The sequence below is a fragment of the Scardinius erythrophthalmus genome (genome assembly GCF_964197995.2).
Source record: "Scardinius erythrophthalmus genome assembly, chromosome: 6".
Classification (NCBI taxonomy): domain Eukaryota; kingdom Metazoa; phylum Chordata; class Actinopteri; order Cypriniformes; family Leuciscidae; genus Scardinius; species Scardinius erythrophthalmus.
This window is the reverse complement of record NC_138226.1, coordinates 17,305,704-17,323,565: the sequence shown is the minus strand read 5'-3', so window position 1 is coordinate 17,323,565 and position 17,862 is coordinate 17,305,704. Positions and strand designations below refer to the sequence as shown.

Below are 17,862 nucleotides of genomic sequence, written 5' to 3'. Positions count from 1 at the left end.
TATGCGTCAGATTTTTCCCATCCTCACCGACCTTGTCCTAAAACTCATTTAAATGATCATACGACGCCTCCATGCTGCTTTTTGTTTTGATTTGTAACGTAAGTGATGAGTCGTTCATGAACGATCCATTCATTGCGTCTGTCACGTGACAAATGAACGAAAGACTCGGAAGGTAAAGTAATTATTTATGTTCCCTGTAAACGATTTTTGACTGCATTGATTTCTTAATTCAGAATATGATCAAGATTGCGTAGGTGGATGTGTTCTGGGAATTTGCCAGTTAATAGTATAACATTTAAAGCCCCTTAAATGAACAAAATGACTCAAAGAGATTTGTTCATTTTGATGAATGAGATCGAGCAAGAGAGTCAGTAGACACTGGTGGCTGGTGTTGCCAGATTGGGTGTTTTTTCCGCTACATATTAAGGCCGGTTTAGGGTGTGTTTTAGGGCTGAAACGATTAGTCGACATTGTCGACAACGTCGACAATAAAAAATTGTCGACAAATATCTTTGTTGTCGAGTAGTCGTCTGATCCCACGTGACCTAATGTAAGGGCCTGCAATATCGCGATTTGACCGCTACGGCGCTGTAGCGCTAGAGTGTAATGCAGCCGTTACAAATGCTATTGCGGTAGAAGAAAACACAGCGCGAATTATGACGGAGTGCAAACGAATCCGAACTAGCAAGGTGTGTAAAGTTTCACAAAACTATCGTATGCAATACATGCAAGGCGTAACTTGCTTTTCACGGGAGCACAACATGCATGTTAAAGCACTTAAAGAGGAAACACACCGGCACAAGACGAGCCAGTGAGAGGTGAATGTTCTCCAGCTGAAGCTAAATAACTAGCAGTAAATCTCTTTTTAGAGAATGCAATACTACTAATAGCAATAATATTAACAATAATAATATAATTACAGTAATGTGATGATTTATTTTTGCATAGAATAAAGCTTGATCGAGCTTAGGAGTCAGGGCTGTTTTTATTATTGTAGCTCTATTAGGTAACGTTATTACAGTATTATCCCTTGCCTGTATTTTGTTACATATTCATGAAGACTTACAAAAGGAGATGTTATGAAGAATATCATGTCAGTTATTTTTTTATACTGTAAATTAAAAGGTGAATGAGAATGTCTCTGTCAGCTCAGCTCAATTGTCATATCAATAAAAAAAAAATTCTTATAATAATTGTTTGCAGTTTAAGTGTGTCTGTAATGCAGCTGATAATTTTTTTTGTTTATTTTTTTCTATTTAAAGTGAACAGAATATTTAACCAATGTTGCTTAGAGAGCATTTGTGTGTGATTTGAGTTGGACAGAAATCTGAAAACTTAAATAGAATGACCTGTTTAGTTGCTCAAAGTTCATTAAAACAACCATTTCAAAAGCTGAAGTGATTTTTTTATATATATATTATAGTTAGAATATGTATAACTCAGTGTTTTAGCTAATTGAAAAGGCTGAATAATCGTTCCAAAAGTACTGATTAGTCGGCGAAATAATCGATGAATAGTCGATTAATCGTTCTAATAATCGTTAGATTAGTCGATTATCAAAATAATCGTTTGTTGCAGCCCTAGTGTGTTTTAGCCGGGTTTTCGACTAGAAGGCTCTAAAGAAATCAGGCACTCTACTGAATAAAGTTAAACTGAGAGAGCGTGCCGTTCACAGACACCAGAATGAACGAGTTCACGGTAACGTTTATCAGGCAGAAATACAGTACGTTCAGTTCACGTTCACCCAAAATATGAACGAGTTCATGAACTATCGTTCAATGAATGCGTTCAGGCACAATACTGCAGTATGCAGTAATCAATGACATACACCTCAAGGAGAACTTGTACAATCGCATACAAAGACTACTAATTGCATCCTATGGGGATACCTTTCTATGACAAACATCATTTTATTATGGTCACAATCAACTGGATGAATTAATGCTGGAAATAATTACAACAGACTTCCAGACTCAACAGAACCCCATAATGCAATGCACCAAACCCAAGCCCCCATCAAAATACATTTTTGTTTGCTGTCTGACATCATTATGTGTCATGACTGAGTAGTCTCTATCCTCATTCACAGCTCCAGTGCTTTATAAAGTGTGTAGTGCTTCAGATGCCAGGCATGCCTAACTCCTCGTGCTGGAGAGACGCCAACAGTCTCATCAAGAACACACACACAGAGTGGAGCGAGTAGGACCCGGGTGGTGGGGTTACACAAAGACCCATACCTCACGTTGTTTTATTGCAGATTGCATTTATCAGAAGTGGTCACAGGAGATTTAAGATGCATGTTAATACCAGCTATACACCAAACTGAGTGCATACTATTTTCAATCACCCCTCACAAGCAGATCATGCGTCAACTGTATGTGTGTGCGAGATGTTTCATTACCTCTTCTGTCTCCTGCATTACCTGTTCATCATCCTCCACTACCACCAGGGTGAGTTTGCTCTTCTTAAAGTCCAAACGTGTGATCTTGGGCCTGTGCAGACAACCGGTTTGCTTTAGATAAAATGGCCATTGTCACTACATTTACTGAAGTATGACAGAACAGTTAGACAGGTCTCCAGACTAACTTCTATAGATTCTACAGATCCAAGCCACTAAGTTCTACAGATGTTGGCGCAAGCACCTGATTTGGTAATGCTAGGGGAAAATTTATCATAAAGTTAATTTAATCATTAAATTACTATTGTTTTGCATTAATAAGTGTAGTTACTAATAATATTAGATGTTTGAAATTTAACAATAAAGCATTGAGCTTGAATTGATATGCAGATAAAATGAACTTTTATTAACAACAGTAATGTGCAATAACCAAATTTTTATAGGGAAAATTTAAATATTCTACTCTTAATAAATGTACCATTGTTGTTCTATAATTATCATAGACAGTATATAAACTGGACACAGCGACCACATAGGTTTCAACGGAGAAAAGTGAAGCAAATTAGAAGCACTCATTTCCTGATTGCCGAACGAACTGCGCAGACTCAAACTGAGCTTGACGACGTGGATGTGACGTGAGCAACCTGTCTGACAGTTGTAAGTCTTCTATGAGCTTTTTCAAGAAAAATCTGAATCATTCCCTTCCGAATCTTGCAGAGATGAAGAGTGTGAGTAGGATCTGTCCATGAGCTAGGAGCAGGAGCAACTTTATGATTCTCTATGGGCTTCTCCCTTGACTTTATGCCTCCACGTCCCCCCGATTGACTGCGAGCTTCTCCTCCTGTCTCTACGGTAATTTCCAGAGAGTCGCGTGGTTATGATGCAATCGTTAGCCTGTTTTTACAAAAACTGCTTCTGCGGGGCCATAACGTAAGATACAAGGTAATGGAGCATTTTATACATTGTCGTGTTTCTTTAGAAATTAATAATGGACAAATGGAGTCTTTAAACACCTCAGATGTAAAGTTATTCGCTGTCAAAGTGACGCCAAAATGAATGGGAGTCAATGGAATGCTAACAGCAGGTGATGGTCTGCTAATCAATGGCAGCCGCCGGGGGTGGTACGGAAATCGAGAGCTCGATTACCCCCCTGAATATTATAGACGGCCTTTTATTGCTCTAAGCTGATAAAATGTTTTTTTTTTAATGTTAAACCCACTCAACTATTTCAGAAAAAAATATTTATTTTGGTAAATGTAAAAATCCGCTTTGGTGCTGCTAGTGGTGAAGAAATGACACACTGCAGCTATAAAGATCTGGTGAGGGACCACTTACCAAAAGAACAGGCCAATCTTAGTTTCCCCCTCAAACACAAGCACACCAGTGGGGGTCAAACCCAGGCTGTATTCATTTCCGTCACGTGCCTGGAGGACGAGGTAACAAAGAACAGATAAGTTTCTAGATATATCTGGATTGAAGAGAGCCCCCCTCAAGATCCTGATTTTAACAAACTCTTGCATGCTTTAAAAATGCATACCTTGACCATATGCATGTCCACCCCATACATCTCCAGCCATTTGGCCTTATTCAGGTAGTTTATCTCAGCTTGGGCTGGAGTCTGGCCCCTGCGACACCAGCAAATGAACAGGGTAAAACAAAATGTAAAGAAAATGAAACAACCCGAGCTGCTGCACATCTGCTGCCGATTACAGCTGGTCGAGGTTACAGTGATGAGTCATAAATCACATATGAAGTGTTCAGGGTCAACAGTAGAGCTTTGGTTGAGTAGACAGGAGAGATCCAGGACGAGTCAGAGGTGATGACCTACACATTGACATTCATCCACCTGCTTTAAATTTAGATTTCCTCTTTAAGCACAGACTTAAAAGGAGTCATAATGTGCAACTAGGAGGTATGTTTTTATAGACTGAGCTCTCATTTATACCTGCACTCCTTCCAGGCATTGTAGATGTCTACTTCCATGTCTTCCGTCTGGTTTGGCGTGAAACGAAATTCTGTCACCAGGTCAAGTCCGTGCTCGGCAGGGTCACAATCCCCCAGTTCAGCTGAAAGATACAAATACTACAGATCAGCAACAAAGTTTGTAGGATTTAGCTGATTTTTATACGAGTATAAAAAATGAGTTATCAGGACTGAATGCTCCATCATGGCTCCATCATGATCTGTACCATTTTTGAAGAAAATAATTGCAACTGATCGCAGATTTTGTTGTCATGTACAACTCAGTTCAAACAGCAGCTATGGTGGTGAAATTATAAAGATATCATGATTAGAGAGAACCAGGACAAATCATTCTCTCCAACAGATAAACCACATGACCCTCAAAACTTGAGATTACAAGACCGTGTTACTAAAACAGCTCAAATTAAAAAAAGAAGAAAAAAAAAAAAAACGCTAAAGGCCAGCAGAGTATTGTGCATTTATGTAGAAGATCAGAGCACAGTTGGAAGAGGGGGATTATAAGCCCTTGCTTTCAGACCCACACTAATGAGCCGTCATTTACTTTTCAGAATGAAAGAGAAATCTTTCAAAAACATTGTCACGTAATGATGAAAACTCAGCTTTGCCATCACAGGAATAAATTACACTTTAAAATATTTTAAAATAGAAAACAATAATATTTCACATTACATTTTACAGTCTTTTTAATCAAATAAATGCAGTCTTGATTGGCATAAGAGACTTTCAAAAACAACAAAATCTTACCAACCCCAAACTTTTGAACAGTAGTATAAATCATAGTATTTCTGAACTGATTTAAAAAACATTAATTTCTGTCACTTACCCTGTAGAGCATACGCAGCCAACTCCACTGCTGTGTCAAACGAGCACTCCAACCTAGATTAAACAAGATGATCAAAGCATATTTACTAAAAGTCTTCATAAAAAGCATTTTACAAAGTGTTTCGTTACAGTGAGAAATTTATCACAGATTCTGTTACATGTAAAAGGTTTTTGCTGCAATGCCCTTTATACCACTGATTGCATAGTTTAGAAATACAATTTTAAATTCTAAAATCAGTGGCAGAAAGAAAAAAAACAATATAACCAGTATATAATGGGGCCACTGTATGTTTAAGAATGGAAATGTGTCAGTACAGACAACCAATTGCTCAAAAATACATAAACCTTTAAAATAAATAATAGTAATAATAATTAGACAAATGTGAGGATGCTTTGACATTTAGGACACAATTCGAAACAACTTCACTTACTTTCCACTGAGAATGTCCTGCTTTAACTGTAGTACAAAAAGGTATCTACAAGAGATAATGAACATAAACGAAATGAGCAAAACAACTGAGTGAATATTTAGTTTGTTAATGGTATAAACAGCTGATGAACCTTGTTAGCTCTTCGTGTAAGTTGTTGGGCTCTGAGGAGTAGAACTTTACTCTCATGTGGAGGCAATATGGTGGCCCGACTGAAACAAGGCACAAGGCAGAGAACATAATAGACACGTCAAACAAAGCAAAATGGCTTGTGTACAGCTTTTTGTGGTATAAAAAGTTAATGATAAAGATTGCAGAATAGAAATGGAATTTCAGGATGAACGTCATTCTAGTGATGAGATAAAGAGTTTCCATTTCATGGTTCATTATTAGCTGCCCTTCACATACACAGTTAAGCATTAACCTTATACAAACAGTTATTTCTGAGATTACTCAGGAAGACTAACTAAAAATGTTGCTCTATTCCAAAACATTGTGAGCTTCTTACCTAGATAGTGCAATACAAGGCTGTCCACAAGGTTTTGAAACAGAGTTTCTGAGTGAATAGCCATGTATCAAGTGTATCAGGCCTCTATCATATCATTAATCAAAGCACCCTTCACAATGTTGCTTATATAATCAAAACATCATTTCACAAAAAGTGAGTTCAGCAGGAAAACAACATTTTACTTACTTTTGACTTGTTTTTTGATGCTTTTGGTGACATCAAGCCAATGCTGTAAAATGTAAAATAAATAAATGAAATGCGTCACTTGTTTGGGAATATGGAAAACCTTTAATTTTGTGCATAAATCACTAACATTTAACAACATGTCAGATTAAAAAAAAAAAAACTTTTTTAAATTTTTGGCCAAATTGTTAGTGAGTAATAAAATTTTCATACACACTAGAAAATTCTGTCCTGCCTATTGAAATGGGCTGCTATAATGGGGTGATGCATGAACAATGTGGAGGGAGGGAGGGAGGGAGGGAGGGAGGAGACTCATGCTGATGGAAGAATATAGTGTCTCAATCTCTCCCACACATTCCTCACATGCTCTTCCCTCCCTCTTTCCATTCTATGCAAGACTCTGCACTAGCCTGAGTTCTGTCTGCTGCTCTTTAGCATATTTTATATTTTATCACTCTTAAAGTTACAGAAGTGTCAATAATGAAAGTTTTTAGAATGTGCTGAAGTTCTTTTTATTCAGTTGAACAGAAGTTAATAAATTGTGACTATTTATTTTGCAAAAGAAACCATCAGAACAGTTAAAGCAAATGAAACTGCATAAAAATGGCAATGTTTAACAAATGTGATTAAGGAAAAGCTCCTGATTTTCAGTGATTGTAGATGAAAGCGTTGTTACTGCACAATGTAAGCAGGGAATGCACCAAATCTAGAATGCTCCTGAAATTTAGCTAGGTACGGCAAAAACAGCATCCAAAACTGTCAGGAATTTTGGGAGTTGTGTTTGACTCAAACCAAATCATGAAGAACACCTAGTAATGAGGACTGCCATACAACATCAGGCAATGTGTTCAGTCTTGATGATCATAGGAATAGATGTTAAACTCTTCTTGTCTCATTTCACTGGCTGCCAGTCGCTGCTCGCATCAAGTTTAATACACAAGGTTTAGTAACCCCCCTACCTACAACTAACTCCCCTGAAAAATCTACTGTAGTATCCTTTATTTTTAAGCAGCTTGGATAACAGTGTGCAATAAATGAATAAAAGCAAAAAGTAAATCAACGAAGTCTTTTACTAGTAATTCACCGAAATGAAATTTCTGGCCCGAAACCGAAAATTAAGGATGCATTTGGCCAAAAACAGTATTTTTTTTTTTGTATAATTGTATTAATATTAGACTTTTTAATTCATTTCATGAATTGTACCTATACACATCAATTAAAACTTTCAGAAAATGAAAAAGTTTATTTAATAATCAATTAATTAAAGGTAAAGTATGTAGTTTCTGAAATTTTAATTTCTAAAAATATAATGAATATGTAGCCTAATACAGCACGCTGCGCTCTATAGATATTCATCTAGCTAACTAAAGATATGGACATTGCATGGCTTTCCTGATGTAAATGTAACATTACATTGACATATTCTAATAGGGCTGTGTATAGCCAAGAATCTGGCAATACGATATGTATTACGATACAGGGGTTACGATACAATATATTCATTGCCAAACCGAAGTGTCTCATATCTTCTAAACAATAAATTATACAGCATTTATTTTTAATATAAATTAATACAAATATTAGTTTTTTTTAATGCAGTATATGTAATTTAAAAATAGCCAGATTAGTATCTGGTTTACAGAAATAAATAAAATCAAATGTCATACCATAGTATACCCACTAGATGCCTGTATAGGTCTATTTTTAAACAGGGTTGTTCAAATTCTTGTTGTTGAGAAGAGTATTTTTAAACATAATGATTTACTTTTATTAGGTATTGCATTTGGGTGTATATTTAGAAATTATCAAAGACTACTTATGGTCAGATGTTATTTTTTTTGTTTAAAGGTGCACTGTGTAATTTTTAGTGGCATCTAGTGGTGAGGTTGCGGATTATTCAGTAAAACAATATTTTATTGCGAACATTATTGTTACTTGTTCATCATTGAGTCAGTGTTTTATTTGCTGACTTCAGCTAGCTCTTTTACACAAAGAAAAACAGTGACGAAATGCGTTTGTCCATTTAACCCTCTGATGGTTTATGGGGTCTTTTGGGACCCCAAATGACTTTTACTCAAATTAAAAAAAATGTTCCGTTTGTCCAAATGGTATGAAACCTTCTACGGCTCTTAACACTTTCTAGATCTACAAAAAAAAAAATAAAGTGGAATGATATCTGTTTTTATGTTAGCGTGACAAAAATTGTGACACTCGTGGTCTTCGGGGTCTCTGGAGACCCCGCAATCAAAATAGACAAAATTCATCATCAAAATCAGAAACAACGCAGAACACATCGACAGAAATGACAGAAATAAAGTGGCACACTTCCACCAATGCAAAAAACATCCACAATGCTAAATTATATTGCTCACAACACACGTGTACACACACACACACACACACACACACACATATATAGAGGAATACATTTTTGAGACTATAAAAACTGTTCTCTTATCATTTGTAAAATAAAATCATCCAAAATGCAGTACCACCACAAAAATAAATTGGTGACACTGACACAGGCTCCTGTCTGCCTCGCTGCCTGCTGTGAGTGTGTTTGTTTGATTCGGTGCGATAAGCTCCGTCTTAGCCATATATTTCTTTGTTTTGAACCATCATTTTACTACCATTTCTAGTTGTTTATACTACTACATTTTACCCAACATCTCAGATTAACCTGACATCGCTAGCTTTTGTTATTAGTACTACTAGCACAAAACGCTAGTAATTCGCTAGCCTGAAACGCGCCACCCGTGCGCTCAGCTATTTTATTTATTTATTTTTCTCTCGCGCGTCCGCGCCTTTGAGTTCATAAAAAGCTCAGGTGAGTAAGAATCACTCAACAAACACGGTGAGTAATGTCTTGTCCTGTTATTGTCACTTGCACTTCATGTCACATGTTTAGTATAGGCTTCTCTGTCGACAATATAGGATTTATATGTGATAAATGTAAGGAGACAGTTAGGTTGACAGAGAAGATTTCAGAATTAGAAACACGCATCCAAACTTTAATTGAGGATAGTAAGAGTGCTAGTGCTTTAGATGTTTTGGATGCGCATAGAATAGTGAACACTTTACATGAGTCGGTTCTGGCTGAAGTAGAGCCTGTGCAGCCGGGCAAATGGGTGACAGTGAGGGATCGCTCTAGTCGCGGATCTAAAAACCACTCTTCCGTTCCGATTACCATAACAAATCGATTTGCCCCGCTCAGTGAAACACCCACTGAGAATGATTGTGCCCTAGTTATTGGCGATTCTATTACACGGAACGTGAAAATAGAGACACCAACCACCATAGTCACATGTTTGCCGGGAGCCAGAGCGCCTGACATCAAAGCAAATTTAAAAGTGCTGGCTAATGCTAATCGTAAATTCTCTAAGATCATTATTCATGTCGGCACTAATGATGTTCGACTCCGCCAGTCGGAGATCACTAAAATTAATATTAAAGAGGTGTGTGAACTTGCAAGTACGATGTCAAGGACTGTAATTTGCTCTGGCCCCCTTCCTGTTCGCAGGAGTGATGAGATAGTTAGTAGATTGTGTTCGCTTAACGGTTGGCTGTCTAAGTGGTGTCCGCTTAATAATATAGAATTCATAGACAATTGGAAAAGTTTTTGGGGCAAACCTGACCTGTTGAAAAGAGATGGTATTCATCCCTCCTGGGATGGTGCTGCTCTTCTCTCTAGTAATATGGCTCATAGTCTTAGAGCTCAAACATGACAATCTGGGGCTCAGGTCAGGAAGCAGACAGACTGGCTAAACCGACTGTCTGCTAGCGGCCTCTCGTCACCAAGGTCAGATAAATCCCATCACATAGAGCCTCTTTCACCTAGATATCATCATATAGAGACTGTGTCTGTTCCCCGAATTTGGAAATCCAAAAAACGTTTAAACCCAACTAAGGTTAAAAATTTAATTGATGTTCAACAAATAAAAAACAGCTATAATACAGATGAGCAAATGCTAAAGCTTGGGTTGCTGAATATTCGATCGCTTACTTCAAAAGCACTCATTGTTAATGATATGATTTCAGATAATAACCTAGATGTGCTGTGTTTGACAGAAACCTGGCTAAAACCAAACGATTACATTACTTTAAATGAATCAACCCCGCAAGATTACTGTTATAAACATGAGCCTCGTCTGAAACGCAAAGGGGGTGGTGTTGCTGTAATCTATAGTAATAGTTTCAAAACCACTAAGAAATCCAGTTTTAAATATAATTCTTTTGAAGCATTGGTGCTTAATGTAAAAATATATAGTGTAAACGATAAATCACGTTTGAGATTTGTGCTGGCTACTGTATACAGGCCACCAGGGCACCATACAGACTTTATCAAAGAATTTGCGGACTTTCTATCAGAATTAATATTGACTGCAGATAAAGTACTAATTGTTGGTGATTTTAATATACACATCGATAATGAAAAAGATGCATTGGGATTGGCATTTAAAGACATTGTAAATTCAATTGGAGTTAGACAACACGTGTCAGGACCTACTCATCGTCGTAATCATACTCTAGATCTAATATTATCACACGGAATAGATGTGGATGCCGTTGAAATTCTGCAGCAGAGCGATGACATCTCAGATCATTATCTAGTCTCGTGTAATTTGCATTTAGCCAAGGCTGCAAAGCCGACTCCGTGTTTCAAATATGTGAGACCTATCACTTCTGCTACTAAAGATTGCTTTATTAATAATCTTCCTAATCAGTTTCATCATCTCAGCATCTCAGATAGCTTAGAAGAACTAGATATTACAACAGAAACGTTTAACTCTCTCTTTTCCAGCACTTTAGACACAGTTGCTCCGTTGCGCTTAAAGAAGATTAAAGAAAATAGTCCAACGCCGTGGTACAACGAGCACACTCGGGCCCTTAAGAGAGCAGCCAGAAAAATGGAGCGCAACTGGAAGAAAACAAAACTAGAGGTATTTCGCATTTCATGGAAAGAGAGCTCAATTACTTACAGAGAGGCTTTAAAAGCTGCTAGGTCTGCTTATTTTTCAACCCTATTAGAAGAAAATAAACATAATCCTAGGTATTTATTTGAAACGGTGGCTAAACTAACGAAAAATAAAGCTTCAAGCACCGAAGTTTCCAAGCAACACAGCAGTAATGACTTTATGAACTTCTTCACTTATAAGATTGATAATATCAGGGACAAAATTATAACTATGCAACCGTCTACTACAGTATCGCATCAGGCAGTGCATTGTAGTCTCCCTGAGGAAAAATTTGATTCATTCGTTGCTATAGGAGAGGAAGAATTTACTAAACTCATTAAATCATCTAAATCTACAACATGTATGTTAGACCCTATACCGACTAAGCTACTGAAAGAAATACTTCCAGAGGTCATAGATCCTCTTCTTAATATCATTAATTCGTCTTTGTCTCTAGGATACGTACCAAAAAACTTTAAGCTGGCTTTGATTAAACCGCTTGTTAAAAAAACGCAACTTGATCCTTCAGAATTAGTCAATTACAGGCCGATCTCGAATCTACCTTTTCTGTCAAAGATATTAGAAAAGGCAGTATCCTCACAACTGTGTTCCTTTCTTGAAAGAAATGATATCTGCGAGGATTTCCAGTCCGGATTTAGACCGTACCATAGTACCGAAACAGCTCTCGTTAGAGTCACAAATGATTTGCTCTTATCATCCGATCGTGGTTGTATCTCTCTATTAGTGTTACTCGATCTTAGCGCTGCATTTGACACCATCGACCACAACGTTCTTTTAAATAGATTAGAACATTATGTTGGCATTACAGGAAATGCACTAGCATGGTTTAAATCATACTTATCTGACCGTTATCAGTTTGTAGCAGTAAATGATGAGATGTCTCATCGATCACAGGTTAAGTATGGCGTACCACAAGGCTCAGTATTAGGACCGCTGCTGTTCACTCTGTACATGCTACCCTTAGGAGATATCATTAGGAAACATGGAATTAGCTTTCACTGTTATGCTGACGATACTCAGCTCTATATTTCTTCAAAACCTAACGAAACTTATCAATTCACAAAATTAACGGAATGCATAGCGGATATAAAAAATTGGATGACTTGTAATTTCCTACTTCTAAATTCTGAAAAAACAGAGTTTCTAATTATTGGACAAAAAACTTCCTCACGTAATAATCTAGAATACTGTCTAACACTTGATGGCTGCTCTGTTAAGTCTTCGTCGTCGGTTAGGAACCTGGGTGTGCTCTTTGATACCAATCTTTCATTTGAAAGTCACGTGTCTAGTATCTGTAAAACTGCATTTTTCCATCTTAAAAATATATCTAAATTACGTCATATGCTCTCATTGACAAATGCGGAACAATTAGTTCATGCGTTCATGACCTCAAGGCTAGATTATTGTAATGCTCTACTGGGTGGTTGCCCTGCACGCTTAATAAACAAACTACAGCTGGTCCAAAACGCAGCAGCTCGAGTTCTTACCAGAACCAGGAAGTATGACCATATTAGCCCGGTTCTGTCAAAACTGCACTGGCTCCCTATTAAACATCGCATCAATTTTAAAATATTGCTGATTACTTACAAAGCACTGAATGGTTTAGCTCCGCAGTACTTGAGCGAGCTCTTAACGCATTATAGTCCGTCACGTCTATTACGATCTCAAAATTCCGGCCAGTTGATTATACCTAGAATATCAAAATCGACTGCTGGCGGTAGATCCTTTTCCTATTTAGCACCAAAACTCTGGAACAGTCTTCCTACCATTGTCCGGGAAGCAGACACACTCTGTCAGTTCAAAGCCAGATTAAAGACACATCTCTTTGACCTAGCTTTCACATAATACATTATAGACTTCTATAATTTAATGTTATGCTGCATAGATTAGGTCAGCCGGAACCGGGAACACTTCCCAAAAATCCTGATGTACTCGTTACATCACGAGAAGAATGGCATCTACGCTAATTTTAGTGTCTGTGTTTATCCCAAGGTTTTTCCTGCAGCCTGCCGGATCCAGGCCGTATCCAGATCTGACGAAGGACCTTCACCTGGACCGATGACAACGCAGTGCTGAAGTGCCAACTAGTCTCTCCCTATGGAGGATCCCACTACCACTCTACAGATAAGGCGTTGTCGGGGAAATTCGTCTTGCGGTCCTACCCCAAAGCAACAAATAAAATTCCTTATCAAAATTTATAAGGAAAAACAAGTATTTTGTTTAGGCTTGGCTTGTAGGGAATTCCAAACCTCCGTATATTCAAACGCACATAACTATAGAACCCATTCTAAATGCGCATGTGACCGCCATCAGCGTTTCTCACAGGTTCGCGTTTAAAGTCTGTGTAGAGAGAATGGTGTCGTCTTAGCGGCCCCTAATTTAATAACAAATGATCATTGCGACGGAACCAAATCAATTAAAACTAACTTTAGATGGAAATAACTTAACTCTGCTGTAAAGCCGAAACAATCTCTGTTACCTTAAATTATACGCTTATCTCTGTAAAGCTGCTTTGAGACAATCTACATTGTTAAAAGCGCTATATAAATGAAGATGACTTGACTTGACTTGACATTGAAAATGTGCACACACACACACACACACACACACACACACACACACACACACACACACACACACACACACACACACACACACACACACATTTGTAAGGCTATAATGTCAAATAAAATCATCCAAAATGCAGATCCAACACAAATATAAAGTGGTGACACTGACACTGACAATGTGTACTCACACACTCTCTCTCTCTCTCACACACACACACACACACACACACACACACGCGCGCGCACACACACACACACACACACACACACACACACACAACATTTGTAAGGCTATAATTTGTCAAATAAAATTATCCAAAATGCAGTACCACCACAAAAATAAATTGGTGACACTGACACATTGAAAATGTACACACGCACACACACACACACACACACACACACACACACACACACACACACACACACACACACACATTTGTAAGGCTATAATTTGTCAAATAAAATCATCCAAAATGCAGAACCAACACAAATATAAAGTGGTGACACTGACATCGACAATGTGTACTCGCACACTCTCTCTCACATACACACACACACACACGCACGCACGCACGCACACACACACACACACACACACACACACACACACACACAGGAACATTTGTAAGGCTATAATTTGTCAAATAAAATCATCCAAAATGCAGTACCACCACAAAAATAAATTGGTGACAGACACATTGAAAATGTAACACACACACACACACACACACACACACACACACACACACACACACACACACACACACACACACACACACACACACACACACACACACACACACACACACACACAGGAACATTTGTAAGGCTATAATTTGTCAAATAAAATCATCCAAAATGCTAAACCACTTCAAATATAAAGTGGTGTGGTGACACTGGCACATCGACAATATGTACTCACACACTCTCTCTCTCTTTATCTCTCAAACACACACACACACACACACACACACACACACACACACACACACACACACACACACGCAATTGTGTGTGTCTAGAATCTAGAATTAGATTAAAAATAAATGATTGAAATAAATGATAAAATCTTAAGACTCCAACATTTCTCTTTGTAACATTTTGTTCAGGTTTGATTCTAATCATAATGTAACATTATTGAAAAACTGGGGGGGGTTTTGGTACAAAAAAATGCTAAACTTTGACAAAAATATTTTATTTTTGTTATAATTGTGATTTTATAATATTTAGATATGAATCCAACTGAATCCAACTTGTGAAAAGATATCTTTCAGGTAGTCTAATAGCAAATAGCATATACTGGAGCTCTATAGCCATCTAGTGGTTAAAATTATTATTTTTTATTTTAAAACTGCATTTTCCAAAAAATGGGCAAAAATGTTACATTAAACCATTTAAAATCATCCATGTTATCCCAATGAATGAAAGTTAGAAATCTGGGTCTTTTATAAAGTGAATTTTACATCAAATGCTGTTTTTTTGTAAAAAGGCTATTTAAATATTTATTTATTAATTTATTTATAGAAATTTAAAAAATATCATAAATTCTCCAAAAACTGCACAAATGTTGAGTAAAAACATTAACAAACAGAATAAAATTACATTTGTAAAAAAAAAAAACTATTATCTTGTTACAAAATTAAATGTTATTTTCTGGGGTCTCTAGAGACCCCAAAACCCAGAGTGTAGACATAAATAAAGACCATCAGAGGGTTAAGGCTACTGTAGAAACATGTCGGTGCAAAATGGCTATTTCAATGTAAGGGGATCCGCGGTGTACGTAGATAGAAATGGCTCATTCTAAGGTAATAAAAAAACATAACGGCTCATAATGTAAGGTCTTATACACCACTGAAACATAGTTATGTATATGATATTGCATTTCTGTCAACAGATCCTCCTAAATATTACACAATGCATCTTTAAAATGTTGTTGAATCATCTGGCTCCACTACTGGAATACACCTCGTGCTTCGTTTCTAAATGAATTCAATGATTCAATGGCCCATTCATAAAGAGAGCCATTTATATAATTCCTGAATGAATCAGCTTTTGAACAAATCAAATGAATGACTCAATTACTTATTCATTTAGACATTTATCGCCACCTACTGGCAGGTTTAGAGTATCACTTCATTAAAAAATAATTCCATATTTTGGGGTTAGTTTGCCAATTTTTTTTAATCTGTTTATTTACATTTACTGTTTCAAATCTGGATGACTTACTTTCATTTGTGTAAAATAAAAGATGATATTTAACTGTATATAACTGAATTTAACTGTTTTGGTCTGTAAACATATCTAAAAAAAAAAAAACAGCTTCTGAAAAAAGTGTGGCCCTTTGTAGCCTAAAAGTTTGTGTGTGCTAAATTCTGTTGAATCAAATAAAATATTTCTTTCTAAAGCTACTTTTTGTAATGTTTATTTCTCATTTAACACAATAATTTCTCAGCCAAATTTGATGTGAGATTAATTTGATATATTTAATACAACGCTTCATACAAAATAGATTGTTAGTAATAAACATGAAATTATCATAATAATCAAAGCAAATTTTGCATCCACTTTCAAGAAATCCTTTCGCTCTTACCGGGACTTGGGCAGAATCCATGAAGCGCAGTCCAAAGTAATCTTTCTCGACAACGTCCAGGTGATACATGATCTGCTCAAATAGCTCTGCACCTTTGGCTTTTTTCTGGAGAGAGAGAGAGAGAACATGATTTAAATCCTAACAGTCAATAGTGGGTTTCAGGCGTTTAAACTTATATTATGTAATATTAAGTATTTACGCAGCTTCATTTGTTATTGTCAAAAAATCTAAAGCAAAAACTTCAGGCCGTGTGTCCACCAAAGCATTTTTTCCCAAGGCTAGTGTATTTTCCCATTTGTTTTCAATGGGAGCGCTGCGTTTTTTAAAACACCAGCAGCATAACGAGGTGCTGTCTATTTCACACTGAGTTGAAGAGTTGAAGATTGTTCAACTTTGGGTAAAATGCAGAGCTCATCACAGTCACTTTTTACCCAGCCGTCCAATCACAGTGGAGGAGGAGCGGGACAAATACAGCACTGACCAACCGCCACATCCTGCTTGTACAACGCCAACAGATGGCATCAACAAGCATAATAACGGGACAAAATAATTTAAAACAAGAGCCAGAGAAAATAGACATTGCTTTGAAATTTTTAATATAGAAACAATACAGAAACAAACTATTTGTGATACTAGTAACACTTTCGTGGATATTCCGTATCAGAGCAATCAAAGTGTCTCAACTGAAAAAAAAAAAAAAAAAACCCTGCACTGCCGAAATGTTCTCAGGCGTCGACAGCTAGGCGTTTCCAGCAGGGTGCCTAGCGTTTTCTGCTGGCTAAAAACACTTTGGTGGAGACACGGCCTTAGATCCTTGGAATCAGTTTAAATGTTCTGTTTAAATCTAAACACTCCAACCATATGGGATATAAAAAAAAACTCAGCCCTTTAAGGCACAAAATCCCAATTTCCAAACTGCAAGAAGAGCTCTTCTGTCTTAACCGTGATAACTCAACAGCTCAACAACTGTGCCTGATTTCAAAGCACATCTTGACAAACCAATGAGCCACAGTCTGGCTTTACAATGAAGGAAGACCCTGACCCTTGACCACCAGAGACAGTGTCAAATATTTCACATGGTTGGATTAAAACAAGTGATAAATGTTACTACTAGAGACAATTAACAATGGGGCCACTTCATGGACGCTCATAAGTAAATCAGTGAGTTATAAAGTTTAAATTTCTTGATTCCAGATAATCTAATCTAAAATCTAAACAAACCCCTTTATCTTTAGTCTTACAGTAAACAAAATAGTAGTTTATGGGCAGCTACATCCATGCTAGTATCTCCATGTATAAACTAAAGAGTGCTGACACACAAGCATCTCACTCAACTGCTTTGCTCCAAGTTGGGAAGGCCGGTTTTAACCGTAGCCCAGGCGCTCAGCACCGGATGCTCAC

At 37.1% G+C, this 17,862-nt stretch overlaps 1 protein-coding gene across 6 annotated transcripts in view; it reads right to left on the bottom strand.

Annotated features, from left to right (window-relative positions):
* epb41l5 (erythrocyte membrane protein band 4.1 like 5) overlaps positions 1–17,862 on the bottom strand; it is a 44,291-nt gene that overhangs the window by 19,670 nt on the left and 6,759 nt on the right. For 4 of the 6 annotated variants that reach the window (XM_081368676.1, XM_081368679.1, XM_081368678.1 and 1 more), the window contains exons 3-11: positions 16,462–16,566; positions 6,326–6,368; positions 5,765–5,843; positions 5,635–5,679; positions 5,205–5,257; positions 4,344–4,464; positions 3,936–4,023; positions 3,734–3,822; positions 2,402–2,492 (exon numbers count right to left, since the gene is read on the bottom strand). In XM_081368676.1, coding sequence (XP_081224802.1) covers positions 2,402–2,492; positions 3,734–3,822; positions 3,936–4,023; positions 4,344–4,464; positions 5,205–5,257; positions 5,635–5,679; positions 5,765–5,843; positions 6,326–6,368; positions 16,462–16,566 — 714 coding nt within the window. The remainder of the gene's footprint in view (positions 1–2,401; positions 2,493–3,733; positions 3,823–3,935; positions 4,024–4,343; positions 4,465–5,204; positions 5,258–5,634; positions 5,680–5,764; positions 5,844–6,325; positions 6,369–16,461; positions 16,567–17,862) is intronic. The other 2 variants (XM_081368680.1, XM_081368677.1) reach the window with 1 other exon arrangement.